This window comes from Oryzias latipes, chromosome 8 (assembly GCF_002234675.1).
Source record: "Oryzias latipes chromosome 8, ASM223467v1".
NCBI classification, from domain to species: Eukaryota; Metazoa; Chordata; class Actinopteri; order Beloniformes; family Adrianichthyidae; genus Oryzias; species Oryzias latipes.
In genome coordinates, this window is record NC_019866.2 from 14,249,878 (window position 1) to 14,271,642 (window position 21,765).

The 21,765-nt window shown below is 38.3% G+C and overlaps 1 protein-coding gene across 1 annotated transcript; it reads left to right on the forward strand.

Annotated features, from left to right (window-relative positions):
• On the forward strand, positions 1 to 20,490 carry LOC101173707 (chymotrypsin-like protease CTRL-1). The gene is made up of 6 exons (XM_004071503.4): positions 1 to 114; positions 11,995 to 12,015; positions 14,492 to 14,624; positions 14,812 to 15,065; positions 17,545 to 17,672; positions 19,879 to 20,490. The coding sequence occupies exons 1-6, from the start codon at positions 57 to 59 to the stop codon at positions 20,182 to 20,184; spliced, it is 900 nt and encodes a 299-aa protein (XP_004071551.3). The 5' UTR covers positions 1 to 56; the 3' UTR covers positions 20,185 to 20,490.
• Positions 20,491 to 21,765: the final 1,275 nt, after the last annotated feature.

The following is a 21,765-nucleotide window of genomic DNA, read 5'->3' on the forward strand; positions in this document are numbered from 1 at the left end:
TGAAGAACTCCAGCATTTTAAGTCTGAGACTTTGTGGAAAAACGATCGTGTTGAAGATGGCTCTCCAGCAGTTTGTGTGCAGATTCACTCTGATGACCCTTTTGCTTTTCTTAGGTAAGAAAATATGACCTAATAATATTTCTTAGATGTAATAGTAAATTTAGTATTTTAAATATAATTAAAAGCAATAGAGTACTAGTATCAAGTTAACATTTACTTAGTCCAATAAAAGTTTTGAAATAGGTCCTGTGTCAATGTGATGTGTTTGTTACCTTAAAACAAAACTCGCTGAATTGATTTATTTCTGATACCAAGAAAATATTTTAACATTCAAAATTCAGTCATGCAGTTCTCTAAAACAAGAAGAGCCACATGAGGCAGTTGAAAATTTTGGTGAGATTTTCACATGGTAATTTATCTTAACATTTTAACTGGAAGAAGGCTCTGTGGGAGACTCCTGAAAGCCTGGAGGGATTCGATGTAGAAATCCCTCTCAATTTTTTTTTCACATAACGAATGGAAAAAGTGGCCAAAGAGAGGCATGTGGTTTGATTGCTGACTCTCTAGCCAAGCCTATAAGTAAAATCCAGTTAATGGGTACAGTTTACAGATTATTTACTTTTTGGCTCTAATCCAACAATCTCACTTATCGCTTATCATAATAGCTTATCATAAAAACATAAAAACATAAACATTTGTTTAAAGTTAAATAATGCTTTAAGCAAATGTTGATGTGCTGAGCTTGAATTCGTGCCAGTTTTCTCTTCCGATTCACAATAAGCCATTTAGAATTTATAAATGTGATATATAAATGACTAAAATTTGTCTTTTAGACCCAATCCTCACATCATTCTTGCCCCTTGTGCTATCCTAGGCACTTTAACATTGGGAGTTGGGTCATCTAGACCCACTAGACAGTGCGCTGAACCTTTTTTCTTCAATGATTTGTGATCTTCACTGGTTTGCATGGATTACATGAAATCTTTCCACCTTTATCCACCTTTTTCATAGTCGGAATAACACGTCAAAGTAAGGGTGGGGTCATCTAAGATAGCACAAGGGTTAAAACGGCAGCGGTGAGGCCTCTTCCGAAGAAGAGTAGATCAGATACAACAACTTTAGTAATTAAAAACCAGTATCCAATTTACCATTTTAAAATAAAATGATAGAAAAAACAGTTTTGATTTAATTTAATTAGTTTTTAAATAAAAATAACCCCTAAAGTATCAGTCTGGTTTTAGGACAAACCACGAGTCTCTATTTTAACAGAGACTTGTTAAAATAGGAAATGATGTTAGATGTGAAAAATAGCCCTTTGGCTAACTCTGGCATATTGACAGAAATGTTTATTAATATGCGCTGTCCCCCCTATTCAAATAAATGATTCTCATGTAACCTGGAGTCTCAGAAACTCTTGGTCCTGGTATTACTGGATATGAGCGCAGCATTTGACACAGTAGACCACAGTATTTTACTCAACAGGCTGAGAGGTGTAGGCGTCTCTACTGTTCTGAAATAATTTTATTCCTATTTAAAAAATAGAAGATTTTATGTGAGAATAGATACATACTCCTCAAAGGTCGTTGAAATCAATTGTGGGGTCAACCAAGGTTCAATTTTAGGCCCACTACTTTTTAATCTGTATATGCTGCCACTTAGGGACATCATCAGAGGAGTATTCCAGGAAGTATACTTCCTGGAAACTACCCTGACTTTAAGCCTGAATTCTGGCTGAAATCCACCTGAACTTGCTTACTCTGAGTATGTCGGTTCCAAAAGACCAGATATGAGTTGGCGTAATTACGCTCGACTTGGTAACAGCAAGTACAAAAAGACATTCTCAATGGATCGCCGCATGGAGAAAAAAAGAGACCGCTATATTTAGTAAGACGGAGTCTGAGATTTTAATGACGGCATATGAAGATTATACATCCATCAAAAAATTAGTTTTTAGAGTTTCTGCTTGTAGTAGAAGAACAGAGAAAGTGAACGCACAAGTTTCTATCTGATTTCTATTTTCATTGTGGCACCTATATATATAACTTATCCAACTTAAATGGATTAATTTATTTGGTGACAAGTAATTGAGTTAAATTTTTCATTACATCTACCCAACTCAATATTCTTTTACAACTCAAATGTACATATTTATCTAACTAAATGTCATATTACTCCAATAATAATTTTCCATCTTAATTTGTGGTAATTCTTTAACTACTATTCTCATTTTTCTAGCTAAACAATAAATGAAACAAAATGGATTTGCAATACGGATCACTGGTTTTTGTAAATCATTTCTTGGACTTAGACATTGCCTTACTTAGGACCAGGGCTGCTAAATAAACTCATCATCCTCTCTCTTCCTCTCACTCGTGGTGCAGAAAGAAATTAAACATAACTGGACAAAATAACTACACCATACACAGTAAAAAAGCTACAACGAAACACATTTGGACAAAAAACCCACACTTAAACCCAACTCTATCCAGACAGGCAATGGGAATGGTATCCCGGAATTCAATGTGGTGCCGATCTAGCAGCAGCACCAAAGTTAAACCTACTTACCGTAATTACCGGACTATAAGCCGCTACTTCAGTGACGCGGCTAATTTATGGATTTTATTGGCGGCCGCCGTGTATGTATTTTCAGACACAGTGAATGGTTTGAATTCTCTAACACCAAACACAAGTCATTTATTTTTCAACACACCTCTAAGCAGCCAAACAGCATGGACCTCACTTCAGGTCTTAGACACTTCAGTCATGGTTCAACAAAACGAAACACGCATGCCCAGTCGCATCCCAGAATCCTTTGGTGCCATTAGACCCAACGTGCACGTGATCGCCGTTACAATATGATGAAGCTTTCAAGTTAAAAGCAATCGTTAAAAGCAGCGTGAAAAAATCCACCATCACCAACGGGTTTGGAAAAGCCGGTCAGCTGCGTGACGGAGAGAACAGCGCATGGAGTGAATTTACCTCTGAGTCATAGTGACTCGGCTGGCTGCACGTAAATATATGGGAATAATAGCAGCCTTTATTTTGTCGGGACACGACTGGAAACACAAATTGACGTGATCGTTTTAACGGTTATTAAGGACTGAGCAGAGTTTTGCATTGAAACGCTCACAGCCTCCGTGTGAGCTGGAGACTGCGTGTCGTGTGAGCTGCGGGGCCGATGGCAGTCTGAAGGCTCCCACACGTAACAACGCATCCGCCCCTCATACACAAAACGTACAGTATTAAGTCCGATTGCTCTGCACAGACACGATTTGCTCCGTTCACCGGCGCAATGGGGACGAAGCGCTCCTCCTTGAAGCCGCCCTGGCCAGAGCTGTCGGAGTAGATAGGAAGGGGAGACAAGGAGCGCGCGGCAGCGCGGAGGCGTCGAGCCATTCTGCAGGCTGCAGCCAGGGCTTACTCGAGGCGTCCGCGGAGCAAGTGTTTGTTGTGGAAGTAAACTTCTGACCCATGCGCCGCGAGGAGGTGCGCGTATCGTGCTGAGGCGCGGGCTTTTCAGTCGTCGCTGCTTTATTTTACTAGCGTGTTTTTTAACCAGCCCTGTTACTCCCATAACGCTGCCGCGACACAAGCGGAAGGAGAGCTTTACCCGTTCACTCCTCCATGCACTGCTGATACTTGCTCATTCTTAAACACGTACAACAGAATGGCGAGCCGGGCATCGGCCCCGCCTTTAGCCCCTAAGACTCATGGGAAATGTGGGATCGCGGATGTAAATTTCCTCATCATAACTGAGGGATGTAATGTTGATTATATGGTTACTGTTTGTAATTTTATGTATGATACCTAGATTGTCAATAAGTTAAAAAAATAAAATAAAATAAAAACCATAACTGAGGAACTTGTGAACAGAATAGAGGTGCATACTGTTTGGCAGATGTAAATAAACTTATATACATGAGCCTGAGGGAAAGCTGACTCCACCCACTGTGTGCCAATAAAGCACACTTGCTCTGTGAGTCAGGACGTGATCCGTCAGCATGACAATGTTGCCTAATTCATGCAGCTTGTACTCTGATGCGGCTTGTGTATGTATAACATTAGTTAAACATGTGAAAATAGGTGGGTGCGGCCTGTAATCGGGTGCGCTTTGTAGTCCGGAATTTACGGTAATTCAATTAATTTGAATGAAAGTAAAATAACCGTCTGATAACTACGTTTTATTTTTAAGCTGATTTAACAAAAAAAAATGATTAATGTTAACTGAAGCAGTTAATTATGCTAGATCAAAGTAAAAAAGTTTATCTTTCCAACATCCCTACGTGGTCTTATCACCCTCTCATGGTGATCTGCTAAATTATCATCAAATGGACACGCCATGCTGCTTCATCTCTCTGAAAACAAACTAACTTTCAACTAAACCTGCTCCAGAACAGGGGCCTGTTGCACAAAAGTAGGATAAGGGATTAAGCCAGGATATCTTGGTGATCCTGGCTCAATTGATCCCCAATCCGGTTGCACTAAAGCTGGATAGGGGGCAGGAGGATATGTTATGGTATAAATTACCATGGAGATTTATTCTGTGGAGCTAGCCTGCTCCAGACCAGGCTAAATTCCAGGATCTATTTAATCTCATCCCTAATGTCAGTCAGCAGTCGCCACAAATGGAAACCAATAGTTATTTCATTGCTTACTATACATTGTTATCACTTATAACTAGACCCCCTGTCATTATTTAAACATTAGTGATCATTAATTTCAATCATTTTGGATAAATAATGAGTTTTAGATGATGTTGCTATCATTAGATAATTAAGTTTCCCATAGACTATAAGGCTATATATAAAATGATAGAATATTAGGGCCACAGAGGGAAAAAAAGACAAGTCATAATATTGTAACCAGTTGTTTTAAAGGAGGACAGTTGTTAAAATGACAGATGTGGGGCATTTCGTGAAATTGTACCTCAGTATGGTTTCATAAACAAAGACATGCTGATGTGCCAGAATATCAAGTATCACATTGTCATAACTATCAAAACAGTAAAAAGAATATGTTGCTTTTCTGCAGAAAGAACCAGCCTCATAAATTTATGACTTTATCCTTTTTCCTCAGTGGGGCCCTAGTACTCTGTCATACAAAATAATACACATTCCATTAAAATATGAAAACACAATGTGTAACATTATGTTCCTTTATTGAATAAGGAGAAAACAAAGCAGGTAAACTACACTCAAAAAACGTTAACTTTGAATGAACATAAAAAAATTATGGAAATGATTTCCACATGATTAGACAGCGTTACTTGAACAAAAATGAATCATATTGGTCCTACTCAATGTACTTAGGTTCAAACTAATAAATTTAAGTGGATTCAATCTAAATACTGCAGTTGGACCCAACTTTAAATTAATATTGTTGCTCACTCTCAAGAAATAAAAGTTGATCCAACTTAATTGAATCACTTCAATTGGTCACACCTCATTAAATTAAGTTTATTCAACTTAAATTTGTATGACTACCTAACACAATTTATGTTGATATAACTTAATTTTTTGCTTTAATTTTATTTATACATCTGACATTGATAAAGTTTTCCAAAGTTTCAACCAAGGGGTCTTTTAATTTTCACATCAAAGACATTAAATACGCAGTAATGTCCCACATGACAAGACAGGAGTTCAAATAACGCAAATTCTGTTTTAAGTTACATGAACAGTTTACCGCACAAGGGGTTTGGTCATCATCCTCTCCCACACTCTAACTCATGGTGCAGAAAAGAAATAAACATATCAGTTTAAATCACTAGTTAAAACAGCTAGACAATAAAACCCATGGACCAAAACTCACACCTAAACCCCAATCTGCCCAGATAGACAAAGAAAATGGAATCCCACAATTCCTTGCGATTACTAATGTATCCAATTTAACGGTATCATGTTGGATCAACATGATTGAAATTAGTAACTTTTAAATGGATTATTTTTATGTACGATCAACATGATTCATTCACGTAAGATTTACAAACATAACATTTTCTGGTTGAAATGACAAGTTACATTTTCATATAATTAATTGGCTGGTAATTTAATTTAAAAAAATCTTGAGTGTGCTTTATCACTGTGGTGGTGTTGCCTTTCTTCTTAATTATATCTTTTACCTCCTCATATGCCTCCATGAGGATTTGTGCTTCCGACGGGGAAAAGTACGCGGCTCTGGTTGCCATGGTGAATCGGTTAATCTGTGATCTGTGGCGGGGTCTATTTGAGTGAGCCGTGAGCGCGCACCTATCCAGGATTGGTTACACCTGGCTTGATGAATCCGTGTCTGCTCATCCTGGCTTGGTCTTTGTGCAACCGATTAAGCCTGGACGCACATGTTTTGGATACATTGAGCTCAGCTCAGTCATTTATCCCGGATGTCTTAATTCTACTTTTGTGCAAGAGGCCACAGGTTATGTTCAGAGCATGAGTTGCCATGGCAACTTGACCTACCCTGAAACATACCTCCATTTCTGGAACCGAAAGCTGAGGTTATCAACTTCCTTAGCCTAGGTCAAGTTGCCATGGCAACTCATGTTCTGAACATAACCTGGTCGGGAGCAGGTTTAGTTGAAGGTTAGTTTGTTTACAGAGAGGTGAAGCAGCATGGCGTGTCCATTTGAAGATGATTTAGTGGATGAAGAAGCTCAGATAATACTTTTTCCACGGTGACAGGGTGATCAGACCACGTATGGATGTTGGAAAGATAAACTTTTTTACTTTTATCTAACATAGTTATTTGCTTCAGTTAAGATAAATCATTTGTTTTTTAAGTCAGTTTAAAAATAACACGCAGTTTTCAGACAGTTATTCTACTTTCATTCAAATTAATTCAATTAAGTAGGTGTAACTTTGGTGCTGCCGTTAGATCAGCACCGCAAAAGATTGTGGGATACCATTTCCTTTGCCTGTCTGGACGGATTTTGGTTTAAGTGTGGCTTTTTGACCAAATGTGTTTAGTTCTTTAGCTGTTTTACTGTGTCAAGGCCTGTTCACACCGGGACGAATTTCGCCGGCGATTTTCGCCGACGTTTAACGCCTCGTGACTAAACAAAGGGCACCAACGAGAGTGTGCACACCGACGCGAAAAAACGCCAGGCGTTAAAGCGTCAAAAAAAAAAAACGCCTCGGGTTCGTTTTTTTTTTTCGACGCGTCGCGTCGAAATCTACTCGACCAATGAGAATGTCGCTTTTGCTCACGTGTCTGGAGCTTCTGAAGTTACAGTAAAACACAACTTGGGGGCGCTCAAACACAAAACTGCCTTGCTGAGCACACATACCAGCGAAGAAGATAGACGCCAAGTAGCGTCTACACACAGCCGCGAAGCAATAATGACGGACATTCTAAAATATCCCCGAACCAAGCACCAGTTGGAGCTACTGGTGCTTGAAATATTCATGTTTTCTTTGTTTGATTCTGACAAGCGTGTAAATACTTGCTCTCTTCTTCTGAGTGAAAAGCGACTTTCAGAAGCGTAAAGTTGCGCAGCGCCACCTTGTGTACAGGAGTATTTCTGTTTTACATTAAGCGCCATCTAATGTCAGGGAATGAAATTGCATGTTCACTCCACTCATCGTCAGCGAAAATCGCCTGGGTGTGAACACAAAAAACGTGGCGAAAAACGCTGGCGAATAACGCCTGGCGAATATTCGTCCCGGTGTGTACGGGCCTTTATGCCATGTTTTGCTGAGTTGTTTAGTCCTACTGTGCTTATGTCTCTGCACCATGAGTAAGAGTGAAGGAGAGGATGATGAGTTTATATAGCACCCCCACTGAGAGTAGATTTAACGACAATGATGGAAAATTCTTAAATGAATTCTTTTTCCCGTCCTTTTTATTGTTATAAAAATGAGCATATCTGCCGGCTCATACTTAGACATATGAGAGATCAAGAAATATAATTAATTAAGATGGAAAAAAGATTAATTCAATTGGAGTAATATGACATTTAGTTAGATAAATACATAAATTTGAGCTGTATGAACAATTGTTGAGTTTTATAGACGTAGGAAATTAGGTTGATTAAATTTAACTCAATTATTTGTTACCAATAGAAGTAATTCATTTAAGGTGGCAAAATTGGAAAAGTTATATATATATGCATCACAGGGAAAATGGAAACAAGATCAGAAACTCATGCGTTTACTTTGTCTGTTCTTACTACAAGCAGAAACTCTTTCTTTTGATGATGCAGCCATATTACTTTTTTGATGGGCGTATAATCTCCATACGCCACCATTAAAACCTCAGACTCCGTCTCACCGAAGTACAGCGCTTTCTTATTTTCCACGCGTTTCCATGGTGACTCCAGAAATCGGCGATCTATTGAGAATGTATTTATGTACTTGACATGCACATGCATTAACCCAGGGTTACCAAGTCGAGCGTAATTATGCCAACTCATATCCGGTCTTTTGGAACCGACATATCCAGAGTAAGCAAGTTCAGGCGGACTTCAGCCAGAGTTCAGGCTAGTTTAAACATGCTTCCTGGAATACCCCCCAGGAGGCATGGTGTTTGTTTTTAAAGTTATGCTGATGACACACAACTCTACATCGCTTTGTCTACTGATGACGGAGAGTCTGTCAACATACTTTTAAATTGTATTTTAGACATTAAGTCATGGATGGCAGAGAACTTCTTACAGCTCAACCAGGACAAAACAGAGCTTTCAGTGATCGGTTTTGAAGACGAGAGAGATTGTTTTATCTAAAAAATTATAAAACTTCGCAGTGTGAGAGAAACCTCAGTGTTATTTTCGACTCTGAGATGAATTTTATTCCACAAATAAAAAATATTACCATTTTTACAATTACTATTTTATGCATTTTATACAGAATATTTGTTAAATGTATTATGTACCGTGGCCCTGAAGTGCATACATACAAAAGTATTTTTAAGATCACAATGACAATTTAAAAAAAAGGCTCAAAAGCAGTGTTCCATTTTAGAAAACAAAACAAAATTTCAGAAACCAAAACTTAAAAAACAAAAATGAAAAAAACATTTCAGAAAATAAAATTAATTTCCAGAAAACAAAAACGAAATCTTCAGAAATGAAAAACATTTCCAAACCGGAAGAGGCAGGTACTATGGGACAACGCTGATTGGATGATGATGTTTGTCAATCATTTGAACTGAAAAGTATTTTAAATGAAGCGATGCTGGATTTTATCGTCCAAACAACAATGTACCTAATAATCCATGAATTTCACATTTACATATTAAATAAAAAATGCAGCAAATGGATAATGGAGGTGTAACCCTTGTGTTATCCTAGGCACTTTAACATTGGGAGTTGGGTTATCTAGACCCACTAGACAGTGCGCTTAACCTTTTTTCTTCAATGATTTGTGATCTTCACTGGTGTCCATGGATTACATGAAATCTTTCCACCTTTATCCACCGTTGTCATGGTAGGAAGAACACGTCAAAGTAAGGGTGGGGTCATCTAAGATAGCACAAGGGTTAAATTCTTTTTTTAAAATAGTTCATCTGAAGCAGAACGGTCACCAGGAAGTGGTTTGTGTAGATGACGTCCGTTCTGCAGGTAAACAATGAAAGGGAAGGACGAAAGGATAAAACGTTAACTTAAACGTTAATCTTTGAATTTTTTGTGGATGTGATGATGACAGAGCGCATACAGAAATATCAGCACCAACCAGGTTTACAAATGTTTCGAAATGTCTGTGAGAGGATTCTGTCAGAAGCAGCAGTGTAAAGACGGCGCACATCAGGAAATGCAGTCACGTCATCCACAGATAAGGTACGGAGGGACATCTTTTTGATCTAATTAAGCAGTAATGAAGCGTTAAACATGATTTCTAGGTGGGTGTTTACAGACAGATCCAAGATCCTTTAGTCATACGTTTATGACAGGTTACCACATCAGCTGGAGAGGGGGGTCACAGACAGGTGTACCAGCCGCATAATCAGCAAAGCTGTCAGGTATACTGCAGCAGTGTGTGTCTCAGAATAACATTTATGAATGCTTCTTATTCACACTTTTTAAGATCTGTGACTTTAGAGTGTGTCAGTGCACAGAAACATGACAGTAAATGACTGGATGTGCACATCATCAGACATGTCCAGGTGTGTCATTAACGGTGGCAAAGTCTGTAGTCTAATAAAAATCTTAAAAAAAGAAAAATTGTCTTTTACGCAGAGGGGGAATACCAAAGTGTTTTAGAATGTGTTTTTATAAGAATGAAATAATGTATTTTAATCTGAATTTGGTGTTTTGACCCCTCCCTAATGAATTTGTGGTATAACCTGTTTTCTCCTCATTTTGATGAACTCAACCTTTTCCTGAATGAAAGATGAACAGCAGCTGCAGGGATTTTTATTTATTAATTTATTTCAGGGATTTCATTGAGCTGGAGTCCAGTGCAGAGGAAGCTGCAGGAACTGGCATCCCTTACCTGTGCATCTTCCTCTGGAGTGTTTCTGTTTTCAACAGAACACGACAGATGTGATGCTGAGCAGCAATGTGGACAAAACCTCCCTGACATGACTCTTTTTGATATAGTTGTTAAGCACAAACAGACTTTTCCCATATGCATTTTTTCCTCTAATAAATGTGACTGACAGGTACGCTGAGTAAATGCTGAATGTAAACGTAACATTTGATTGACTGCATGAAGAAGCCCATAAAGGAAAATCCACAACCGTTTCTTTGTTTCTGTTATTGAATAACATATTCATGTTAAGTTTTCAATAAATATACTGCATTGCTATGAAACAAATTTGTTTATTTTCATATCCATTATTACAATCCTCACATCTGCATTCAGTTTTTGCATTGACAAAGAAACATTTCTAAACAACAGCTTTGAAAAAATAACATCAACTTTGTTAATATAGCTTTAAAACCTAAATTGGTAAACATGGAAAAACTCCTAAATGAAGCAAGTCTAATATGAACATTTTAAACTGGGGTTTTGCTTAAAGGAACATTAAGTTGTTTGGAGTTGTACAAGTGTTTGATGCGATTCCTTATAAATGTGGTTTTCCAGATCATCAGCCCAACGCTAAAGCCAGGAATTATGACTCGTCTTTCACTCCCCACTGCATCCTTTACAACCAATCAGGCTTATGCAGCAGGTTAAAGACATCGTGATTCGTGTGTCTGGCGAAATTTAAAAAAGGAATTTAAAAGTTCATTAGCAGTTTGCTGCATTTTTTATTAATATGTAAATGGCAAATACGGGGATTATTATGGTACATTGTTGTTTGGACGATAAAATCCAGCATCGCTTCATTTAAAATACTTTTCAGTTCAAATGGTTGACAAACATCATCATCCAATCAGCGTTGTCCCATAGTACCTGCCTGTTCCAGTTTAGAAATGTTTTTCATTTCTGAAGATGTCATTTTGTTTTTTGGAAATTGATTTCGTTTTCTGAAATGTTTTTTTTCACTTCTGTTCTTTACATTTTGGTTTCTGAAATCTTGTTTCGAGTGATTTGTGGAATGATTTGCACCGTAATTATGCCACTTTTAATGTCTACAAAGTACAACACAAACTACAGAACATGTGGCAAAGAGCACCAAGCTACAGTGGCAACAGGTTGCAGCAAAATTCTCTTCTCACAGGCTGGAGGTCAAACACAGTTCTTTTAAATGCTGCCTCCATCAGCTTAGGTCCAATGGGAGCCACACCTTTCCAGCACCACACCTGAAAACAATCAGACAGACGGACAAAGATCCACAAAAATCAAGAAGTTCCACTCTGATAGAAATAAAATACATAAAACACAGCATAAGAAGAAAAAACTAACCTGCGTACGGCCACAACCGTAACAAAGGTTTTGCTTTTTGTTTTTAGAATTTGGGTATGTTTTCATGTACAGCACTTTGAGTAACACAAGTTCAAAAAGTGCTAGACAAATAAAGTTTGATTTGATTTGATGTAACTTTATATGTGCACAATTTCTTTCAGCACAATGGATTCTTGGATCAACATGTTTGTTTTTTTGGTCTTTATTTCAGGTTGTCACCCAGCAGTGACTGGTGAGCATTCAAGTGCTAGTTCTCTATTTTCTGCATTTAGATGTTCCTTTCCATATAATTTATCTCTTCAAAACTTAAGAAATGAGCTGAATGTATGTTGTTATCCAAATTAAATGTCTGCAAAAGTATGGAGTCCTATACTGTTCATAATTAAATAAATAAATATTTAATTCAATAAATAAATATGACCTCATGCAAATACACAATCAACCAATAAATATCTCATAAATATATAAAAAGATCATGAAATTGTGAAAAACCTGCACACAGATTTTAAATTAGCCATTATATTATTCAATATATTTCATGTTGCTTTAAAAACCTGTTCATTATTTAAAACAGCATTTTAAAATATTCATTTTTAATCATGTGGAATATTATTATAATTCTACTTCTTTTTTCAGAACCTTGGATTTCAAAATCAATATTTTCCAAAGTAGCTATGTTTTTATTTCATGTTGCTGTTTTTCACAATGGCTTATTTATTTCATGAAGAGCTTTTTCAGGAGAATGGGTCTATCTGTCAATCATTGAAAGTGGGCGGGATCTAAATGCTCATTGGCTCATCCATGGAAATCGACTCTTATTCCTCGATACCCGCTCAGCTGTGTGCCAGTCAGAGAGATGACATATTTCGGTGATATCCGCGCGGCTTTGCTGACATTTGATACAAACTATCTGTCTGCAGCAAAATGTGCAAACATGGATGACTCTGTTTTTGTAGTTTGAGGGTTTGTGTGGACCAAAGGGAGCTCCGGTTGTCCACGTGTCCAAGTTCCCCGTGAAACACTCCTGACTGTCACGTCATTCACTCAGCTCTCCTTTGCTCTGCAAGTAACAGCTCTGCTGTCTGAGCTCACAGATCCAGTCTGACGTCATTGTGCCTTATGTCGGCTCGCAGGAGGCGAGCTGGCGGACCGACAGAGAGTCAGAGCAGGCAGCAGCGGATAGCGGAAGCAGCATGCTCGGGCCTCCTGAACCTTATGATATTTTTTCTATTTTCATTGAGACAATGATTATAAATCAGGTCCACTGTTTTTTTTTCCCCCTCTGGGAAAATGTTGAACTTTTCCTGCGAAAGTTTCTCTTTCTGGTTGTAAAACGCAGCGGAGATCCGGGGTTTGATTTGGGGTTCACTTCCCCGTTCAGATGCTTCCAGAGCGGGTTATTAAAAGATTCGGTCTCTATACTTTGGATATACTTTTTTATTATTACCTTTCTGGCGAACTGAACAACAGACCCTTAACTTGCGCTCACACATACACACATTTACACGTAATTTTGACGTCGTTTGACTGCAGGAGCTGAAGCAGAGCCTCTCTGGGATGATCTCATGAACTCAAACATGGAAACATTGTTATCATGTGGAACTATTCAAAATAAATAAACCTGATCTCTTAACATTCTGCATGTGCATTGATTGTGCATCCATGCATTTTAAGTGAGATAAACACAGGTACAGCTCCAAGTGGCTATCAGGCTAAAGCGTTGGCTGCTAGCTCCTCCCACACGTGGCATGGTGTGTTTAATGAACTGTTCATAGAAGTTTTGTGGAACTCCAACGACCACTCAGCCTAACTTAGACCACTACTAGTTGTTCATGAGAAGATGAAAATTGCCGAACTGACCACAAAATCACCCGAATTATCCACACTCGCCCAAACCACTTTTATCCGCAAATTTAGAGCCAAAACTGCCCAATTTCTGGTAACACTGTGGATATGTTTAGGTGCATACTCCCCCTAGTGTTGAGGAGTGGGCATCGCGCCGTCACGTTCGCTGAAACATCTTCGACCGATGTAGTCAGGGTGCTGCTGCTCATGTCTGAGTAAAGGAATAGCCAATCACAAAAGTGTCTCCGCCTTGTCTGGTTTGATTGACAGATAGACCCATTCTTCTGAAAAAGCTCCTCATGAAAAAATACGCCATTGTGAAAAACAGCAACATGAAATAAAAACAAAGCTACTTTGGAAAATATTGATTTTGAAAACCAAGGCTCTGAAAAAGAAGTAGAATTATAATAATATTCCACATGAATAAAATGAATATTTTAAAATGCTGTTTTAAAATAATGAACAGGTCTTTAAAGCAAAATGAAATATATTGAATAATATAATGGCTAATTTAAAATCTGTGTGCAGGTTTTTCACAATTTCATGATCTTTTTATATATTTATGAGATATTTATTGGTTGATTGTGTATTTGTATGAGGCCATATTTACTTATTGAATTTAATATTTATTTATTTAATTATGAACAGTATAGGACTCCATACAAAAGCAGCTTATATCACTTAGTTGTTTAGTTGCTCATTTAGTCGTTTCTTTGGTTAGAATTCATGTAAGATGTGAAGAAACAAATAAAACATACAAATTGAGTTTATCATGGTTTAGCAAATTAGGTTAAAGGTCCATAGTATATATATATATTTTTTTTGCCAAATGTTCTTACACTTCTCCCTCCTCTTTTTGACAGATAATTCCACAGTTGTGGAGAATGTATCTCCAGGAGATTCCCCTTGGCTGGTTTATTTCCACCCAGCATTCAGATGTGAGGGGTCACTGATCACAGATGAGTGGGTGCTCACAGATGGCAGCTGCGTAAAACCGTAAGATCTAGATATTAATTTTTTTGGGGGAAGGAAAAAAGGAAAGTTTACAGACTTACTTCCAACTATTCAGACTTCTAGCTATTTATGCAACAAACTGTAATATGCTTATTCGTAACCACCATATCAAAATATCTGTTTACTGAAATCTTTAAGATTTGCCTTAATATTTTTTTCTTATATCCAGCTCTGACATCAACAACACATCGGCTTTTGTGGGTGTGAGGAACCGTTCTTCCTTTCCTATTGGATACAGTGCCTTTTTTAGTATTATAGTTTGCAACATTGAAAATAAAAATGGGAACAACTCTGGAATTTGTCTTCTGAGGCTGAAAAGCCCAATCCGTTTTTCGAACAACTTCCAGGCAATTTCCTTAGCCTCAAACATGAGCACGTTCGATGGCGGCATTTCCTCCTGGGTCTCTGTAAATGATTTCATCAGTAAGTGACTCTTTTAGCTGCTTTGAACAGACACACCTATCAGTTACAGCAGTGCTTCTCAATTATTTTTTGCAAGGCCCCTCTTAGGAAAAAGAAAATGTCTCCCCCCCACACACACACACATACTCGCCGCGGAAACAATGTATTATCGTATCTATAAATATTGTGTAAGTATACAGTATACCTAAAATTGTATCTTTTAACAATAAAAAAAGAAGAAAAAGCAATATAAATCCACTTTCAACAAATATTAAATTTATTTTGCCACACAGAAACCCTGTTATAGTCTAAAACAGAAGAAAAGCTTAAAATAAAAAATCCGTTAGTCCTTATTTTAACTAAAACATTTTGACCAACTGAACCATTTTATGCTGAGAAAAATAACTCAAACAATAAATAATGTTAAATGTAAATTGATTTGAAACATTAACACAGCAGCACCAATAGATTTAACATTTTTAGTCTGAGGAAATAGGTTAAAAAACATTGTGCTGATTTTTTTTCTCTAAATGATCGATTATTTATTTATTATCTCAAAGCTGTTTTCCTGTGTAACCTGCTGTCTTTATGGCAGACAAAGAATACATTTATGGAAAATGAAGACAAATAAAGACAGCTCTCCGCGTGCGTGTTCCAACTCTCAGCCGGAGGCCATAGCCTACGTGCACGATAGAACTTCCGGTTAACTTCCATGTGTTGAATGTGAGGCCGACAACTTCCTGTTGGTCGTGTTATTGTTGTGGGGAGTTTTGATGAGTTGCTAGTTTTGAGTAAATATGAGCGGATTTCGGGTAAAAGAAAGCCGTTTGGTGTTTCAACGCTTGACAAAGACATCACAACATTGTTGTGTACGCCTGTGTGCGAATTCGTCAAAGTACAACAGTACTATAAGCTTTCATAGCTTTCCAGTAGATGTGTCGGTGAGAGCCGAATGGATGGTGAACACAGCGGGAGGACTTCACCCCAAGCAAGACGAGTCGTGTTTCGTTTTGCAGGAATCGGAATGAACGCCTGATCGGAAACAAAATGCGTCATGTAAACACGCCGTTCGGAATACTTTGCCTCGGTCAGACTCGTTCGGATCAAAATCTCTTTCCGATCGAGATACCTGGGTTATACCGATTGTTGCTCATGTAAACGGTCATTCCGATCGTGTGTCACTACTGCTCTTGTTTACGTCATGCATAGATGGTGTTTCGCTGAAAGAAAGCTTTGGAGCGCATACGGGACCGACCAGCTGCTCTGCGGATGCCCCGTTTAAAGCGCCGCTCCGCTCTCGCCGCGCTGGCTCTCCCCTCTCTTTCACCCCTCACGAGGGAGATGCGGGGGGGGGATGTGTACCCAGCGACGTCTGGACCCGAGCTCTGCGTTCGGGCTCCGGTGCCAGTGGACCGAGTGAACCTCTCTGAGCAGGGCAGCTGGATTTTTTAATGTGTTTGAGGGGAGGGTGCTTTGTTACGGGTGCGTTTTGTTGTTTTGTTATGTGAGAATTCGGACTGCGAGCCGAACCGCCGCTCTGGTTTAGCGGCTGCAGGACTCACGAGAACCGAGCAGAGCTCACAGTGTGTGTGAGCTTTTCAGAGCAGAAATGCCGCTCAGTCCTTAGAAACTGTTCAAAAATCACATGGAATTGTGTTTGCAGCTGTGCCCCGACAAAATAAAGGCTGATGTTATTCCCACACATTTACGTGCAGCCAAGCTGCAGATTGCAGCTTTTCCCACATGGTCCTGGATTTATTTTGTGTCCATCAAAAGGCTAATGTTGTTAGCCCATGTTGTTAGCCTCTCCTGGGTTCTTCTTTCAGCTCCGTACTAGTTCTTCCACAAAAAAAGCACTGACCACACGGATTAAATATAAAATGATGAGTGTACAGGCGCTTTATAATATTCATAACATTAATAAAAGAACTTTTGGAAGATCTTCTCGTATATTACTGAGCTGCTGCATAAATATATGTGACAGCAAAGGTTTGTTACAACAGGACACATTTCCCTTCCGGTATTTTCGACACTATATTTTTTCGACACGATATTTTGCCTATGTAACCACGCAATGGTCGACAATCCTGTCGATGCCGTTCACGTCGATTTTCGGGAGACCTTGTAGACAACGGGTGAAATATGCCATCTTTCGCAATCGAAATCTGCCGTGTCGCTGCTATAGAAGTCGCAAGCCGGGAATGGTCGGCCTCACACTCAAGGCGGCGGAAGTAGAACTCCTTAGTTACATGCACGGATTACCCCTCCCCTTTCATTCTCTCACACACGTGAGCCGCGTGTGACAGGGGACGGGAGCGCGCAGCAGCAGGGACGTCAGTTCACAAGTTTCAGGCTGTTACAAACTCTGATATAGAGATAATAAGAAACCAACAGAGCTGCAGATTCTTTTCCAAGCACTGAGCAGCTGTCACAGCCGACCCTATTAAATTTGCGCATATGTACCTGCAGCTTTTTAAGCTTTAAACTCTTTCTTTAATAGGTGAAAGTCCAACTATCAGGACGCAAAGGGAGGCTAAAGCATCAATACTGGGCAGCTGTAAACAGAACCAAAGTAATGTCACAGAGAAAGAGATGCGTGCCACAATAGGAGGATCCTATCCATGTCAGGTAACCATCTAATGTTGTTTTATTTTTATTGTTTTACAAGCTAAACTGTAAACTTTTCACTGTAAATGTACAGTATTTTACAGGCAGCCGTTTTGCCAGTATAATACTGTATTTGTACTACAATGGATCACTGTAAAATCACGTTTAATTCTTTTCATGTGAGATCAGACAAAAGGGTGTTACTTGACAGGTAAAGACCAGCAAAGCTAACTACTGAATGCTGTTTAACACCATTCGACTTAATTAACACAAGGTAACCTTATGAATAGTAACAGAGAATTGCATAATATTTATTTTATAAATGTACCGGTACTATCTGACTGTATTTTTTCCTCTCTTAGATCATTTACTAATCAAAATAAAAATTTAAGTAATCCTCACTGCACAGCTGCTTTCCAAAATTTGTATGGATATTAAACAAGTCGTAGATCATTTCTCTCTTACAACTCTGTCAAAGTTAGGCAAAGGTTCCAAGTACTTCATTGAATGCTACTTGTTCGATAATGATTGTAATTAAGACTTTAATTCTCATAATGTATGCTAACGAAGGTTTTCCACAATGGGTATAAGGTGTAGAGCTGCAACAGATTTTTTCTCCCCAGTTAAGTTGCTTAAATTCTCGTGTTCACACTGAAAACAGAGCAAAAGTAAGACAATTTCAGTGTGTCATACATCATAGTAAAGATAATTGGATTATTTTCGAATAGTGCTTTTGCCAATAACCATGTCTGATCTGAAGGAAAATAAAGGTATAAAGGATCAAATGAATTGGAAACCTTTAAAAAAATATATAAGGATGTGACTATTTGGACGTAATTTCCAAATTATTTGCAGCCAGTGTTAAACTTTTTTCTTGGCCGCACTTATTTTGAAAGCTGAAGCTATGTGGCTTATTAGCCGCACTTTAAATAATCACTTTGCCACTTGATAACCATTTCTGATTTTACAATTACCCCTTAAAATACTCCATAAAACAACAAATACCCCTTAAAACAACAACTAGATTTAGCCTCGGACGCAATTAAAATGCTTGCAGACATGCAGCAATGGGCATGTTGGCCGCACGTGAATTTGTATCAGCTTTTGTGCTTGGTCACAGTTAAAATATGTCCAATAACATCAGGCAAAGTATTAAGCGTTAGAATAATATCTGCTCAAATGAAAGGTCGACATTTCAATAGAACCTTAAATATTGGAGGGATATTTAAATTTGTATTTCCTTGTGAATGATGTAAGACAAGGAACTGAAAACAGATAGGTAGAGCCTTTATAATTTTAAATATTGTAAACATTGTCCATTACAATTGGTAAAATTACCTTTTATAATTTACGTAAAATTGTGTTAAACAGCATTCAGTTGTCAGCAGCCTGCCAAAACCTGTGAACTGTCTATTCAAACGTCAACTCCCATACTGCATTATCCCATTTCCAGGGAAAAGAAACTAACAAAATAAAACTTTTAGCTGACAAACTGATGCAAACTGACTGGGAGACAAATAAAACGTTTCGAATGTTCCTGAGCAGCTGATTTTTGAATCAAATTGTACACTTTCTGTACATTGCAGGATTTTTCCTTTTTGCTTTTCCCACATTGTGTTGCAATTTACAGTATGGCATTATACAACATAAATACAATGGAATACTGTCAGATTTCCTCCCAGTTTGCACTGCTGTTCACAGTATAGTACTGTACAACACAAAGACAGCAGAATACTATAAACATTTCTCCCAGATGGTTTTGCGGTGTAAAGTCTGATAATTTACAAAAGGACAACAGTAGAATACTGTTATTTTTGTCAATGTTTTGTTGTAATTTTACATCAAAGGTTTACATTGTGACTTAATGAATCAATAAGCCATCATTTTTTAAGTGTGGTTTTACTTAAATACACATTTTACTTTTACTTTAAATGAATGTCAATCCCTGCTCAAACACATTTGCCTTTGATGGCCGCCATTATCATTCTTCTGCAGAGCTGGATGATATGCTGAATCAGCTGTGTGCTCAACATGCTGGGCAGTGTGCCCCGAGGACCAGGGCTGGGAGAAATATGTTTAAAAAAAAAACAAAAAAGCAGATAAAATATCAGCAAAAATCCCATCATCCAATGATCAGGACTGCGAAATAATAGTAAAAAAAAAAACAAAATAAAGAAATAAGATTTTCCTTGCACTAATATCACTTCAAATCTTTTTTTCCTTACAGGTCATTCCTGGATCCCCACTTGTTATTAGAGAGCAGTCTCAATGGATCCTTGCTGGAGTTGCAATTTCCACCTCAGCTTCTTGTGGAGATCCTGGAGTCTTCAGCCGTGTGTCCTGGTACCAGGACTGGATCCGTGAAGTTGTCACTGGCACAAAACCAACCTTTGTTACTGTCAGATGCACTCCTACTACACCTGATGACAGTATATTTAGTGGTGGTAGCAACCTTATCCACTTTACTCACTTCTTCTCTCTGTCTACTCTTGTTCTGTTTGTCCATGTTCTTGTTTGTGGGAATGAAATATAAAAGTAGCTCCCAGGACTCTGTTCCTCAGGACTTTAAAGGGTGATCCAGAAGATGTTTTGCTGCTCATCTGAGTAGATTCTTCAATTCTAGCCACTGATGAGAAACTCAGGTTATACATATGGTGACTGTTTCACAGGTGTGGCAAAAAGTTAAATATCTAGATGTCCTTTGCAAATGTCAAGGATCCAGGGATTATTAGAATGGTTGGGTGTTATTTTTTACATGGTGGGGGTCTTGGTGTATTTGTTTCTAAACTAAAAGTCAGATTGATTTTTTATTTTATTATTACAATGATTACAAATGGAATTAGTGTTTTTGCTGTTTTCTGGGCCGAGTTGTGTGAGGTTTTTCCAGGTCATCTTCCTGCAGGGTATCTGATTTTATTGATTTTGATTTTATTGATTTATTTCAAGCTTTGTAGTCAAAGCAATAATGAATTTATACATATCAAACTCATTACAGAAATTATGAAATGCATGGATTAAAAAGACAGAAAACAAAACAAAAATGTCACTTAAATCACATTTGCTTAATTAAATACAGTGATCATTAAGTAAAGTATAAGTAGAGATGGATTTATTGCTTGAAAAGGAGTGGGAAGAAGCAAGCTTATATAATCCCACCCCTACTGATAACTGGCAGTGTGTGACTGCTAAGTGTCTGGGTCATATTCTCACCATTGAGCTGGCTTCTCAGGACTTGCCGAACTAGTTCAGGCATTTGGCTTTTGTGGCTTTTCTTGTCGCCTGTTCCAGGTCAACCCAGTCTCATCCTATTTCAAGGAACTTAGTGTTCATGGCACCTAATGTAAAAGTTCAACTTGTCACGATGTGGGGTTGGCTCGAGAGCCGGATGGACCCAGATGCAGAGGCGGAGGACTCAGTTCAGGGACTAGAGGTTTTAATGCACAAAAAACAAACAAAAAGCGCTGCAGAGCAGGTTCACAGGACACAAACAAAACTTACTTGGAGTGGCATGAAGCATGGACGAGGCAAGAGACAGGAACATGAACTAGACAGGACATGAACACCATAACAGGGCTAATGGACCAGCACAGGAGGAAGGCAGAGACACGACTTAAATAAAGACAGGGCAGACAAGACACAGGTGAACACGATCAGGGCAGATGGGGACCAAAGGAAGTAAAACTCAAGACACCAGACAAGACGGAGAACTTTCAAAATAAAATAGGAAACAGAAACAAACAAGACAGAACAAGTACAAGGGCGAAAAACAAGACAACAAACTCAAATCATGACACAACTGATAAAAAAGATTTAGCCAACCTTTTTTTATTTTGTTGCATTGTTATTACCTCTATAAAAGCAAACATTAATGTAAATGCTCATTTTAAATTTAAATGGGAGGTGTGACAGAGGTGGTGGACAGGTATCTTTTTTTTAAAATACAAACTGTTGCCATTAATACAGGTAATGAATGGTCTGTATTGGCACTGGAACAAGTACTAGTTCAACAAAGGGGGGGGGTCACTCAGTCCATAAACTGTGGAGTCACAATGCAAACACTTTTCAAACATTTTCTTTTGGTGTGTTTTTATTGTTGTCAGAAAAGAAATTTAAA

Coding starts and splice junctions, on each gene's coding strand:
- LOC101173707 (XM_004071503.4), top strand. CDS start 57: ATGGCTCTCCAGCAGTTTGTGTGCAGATTCACTCTGATGACCCTTTTG. Junction 14,625..14,811: donor GATGGCAGCTGCGTAAAACC/GTAAGATCTAGA, acceptor TCTTATATCCAG/CTCTGACATCAACAACACAT. Junction 15,066..17,544: donor CTCTGTAAATGATTTCATCA/GTAAGTGACTCT, acceptor TTTCTTTAATAG/GTGAAAGTCCAACTATCAGG.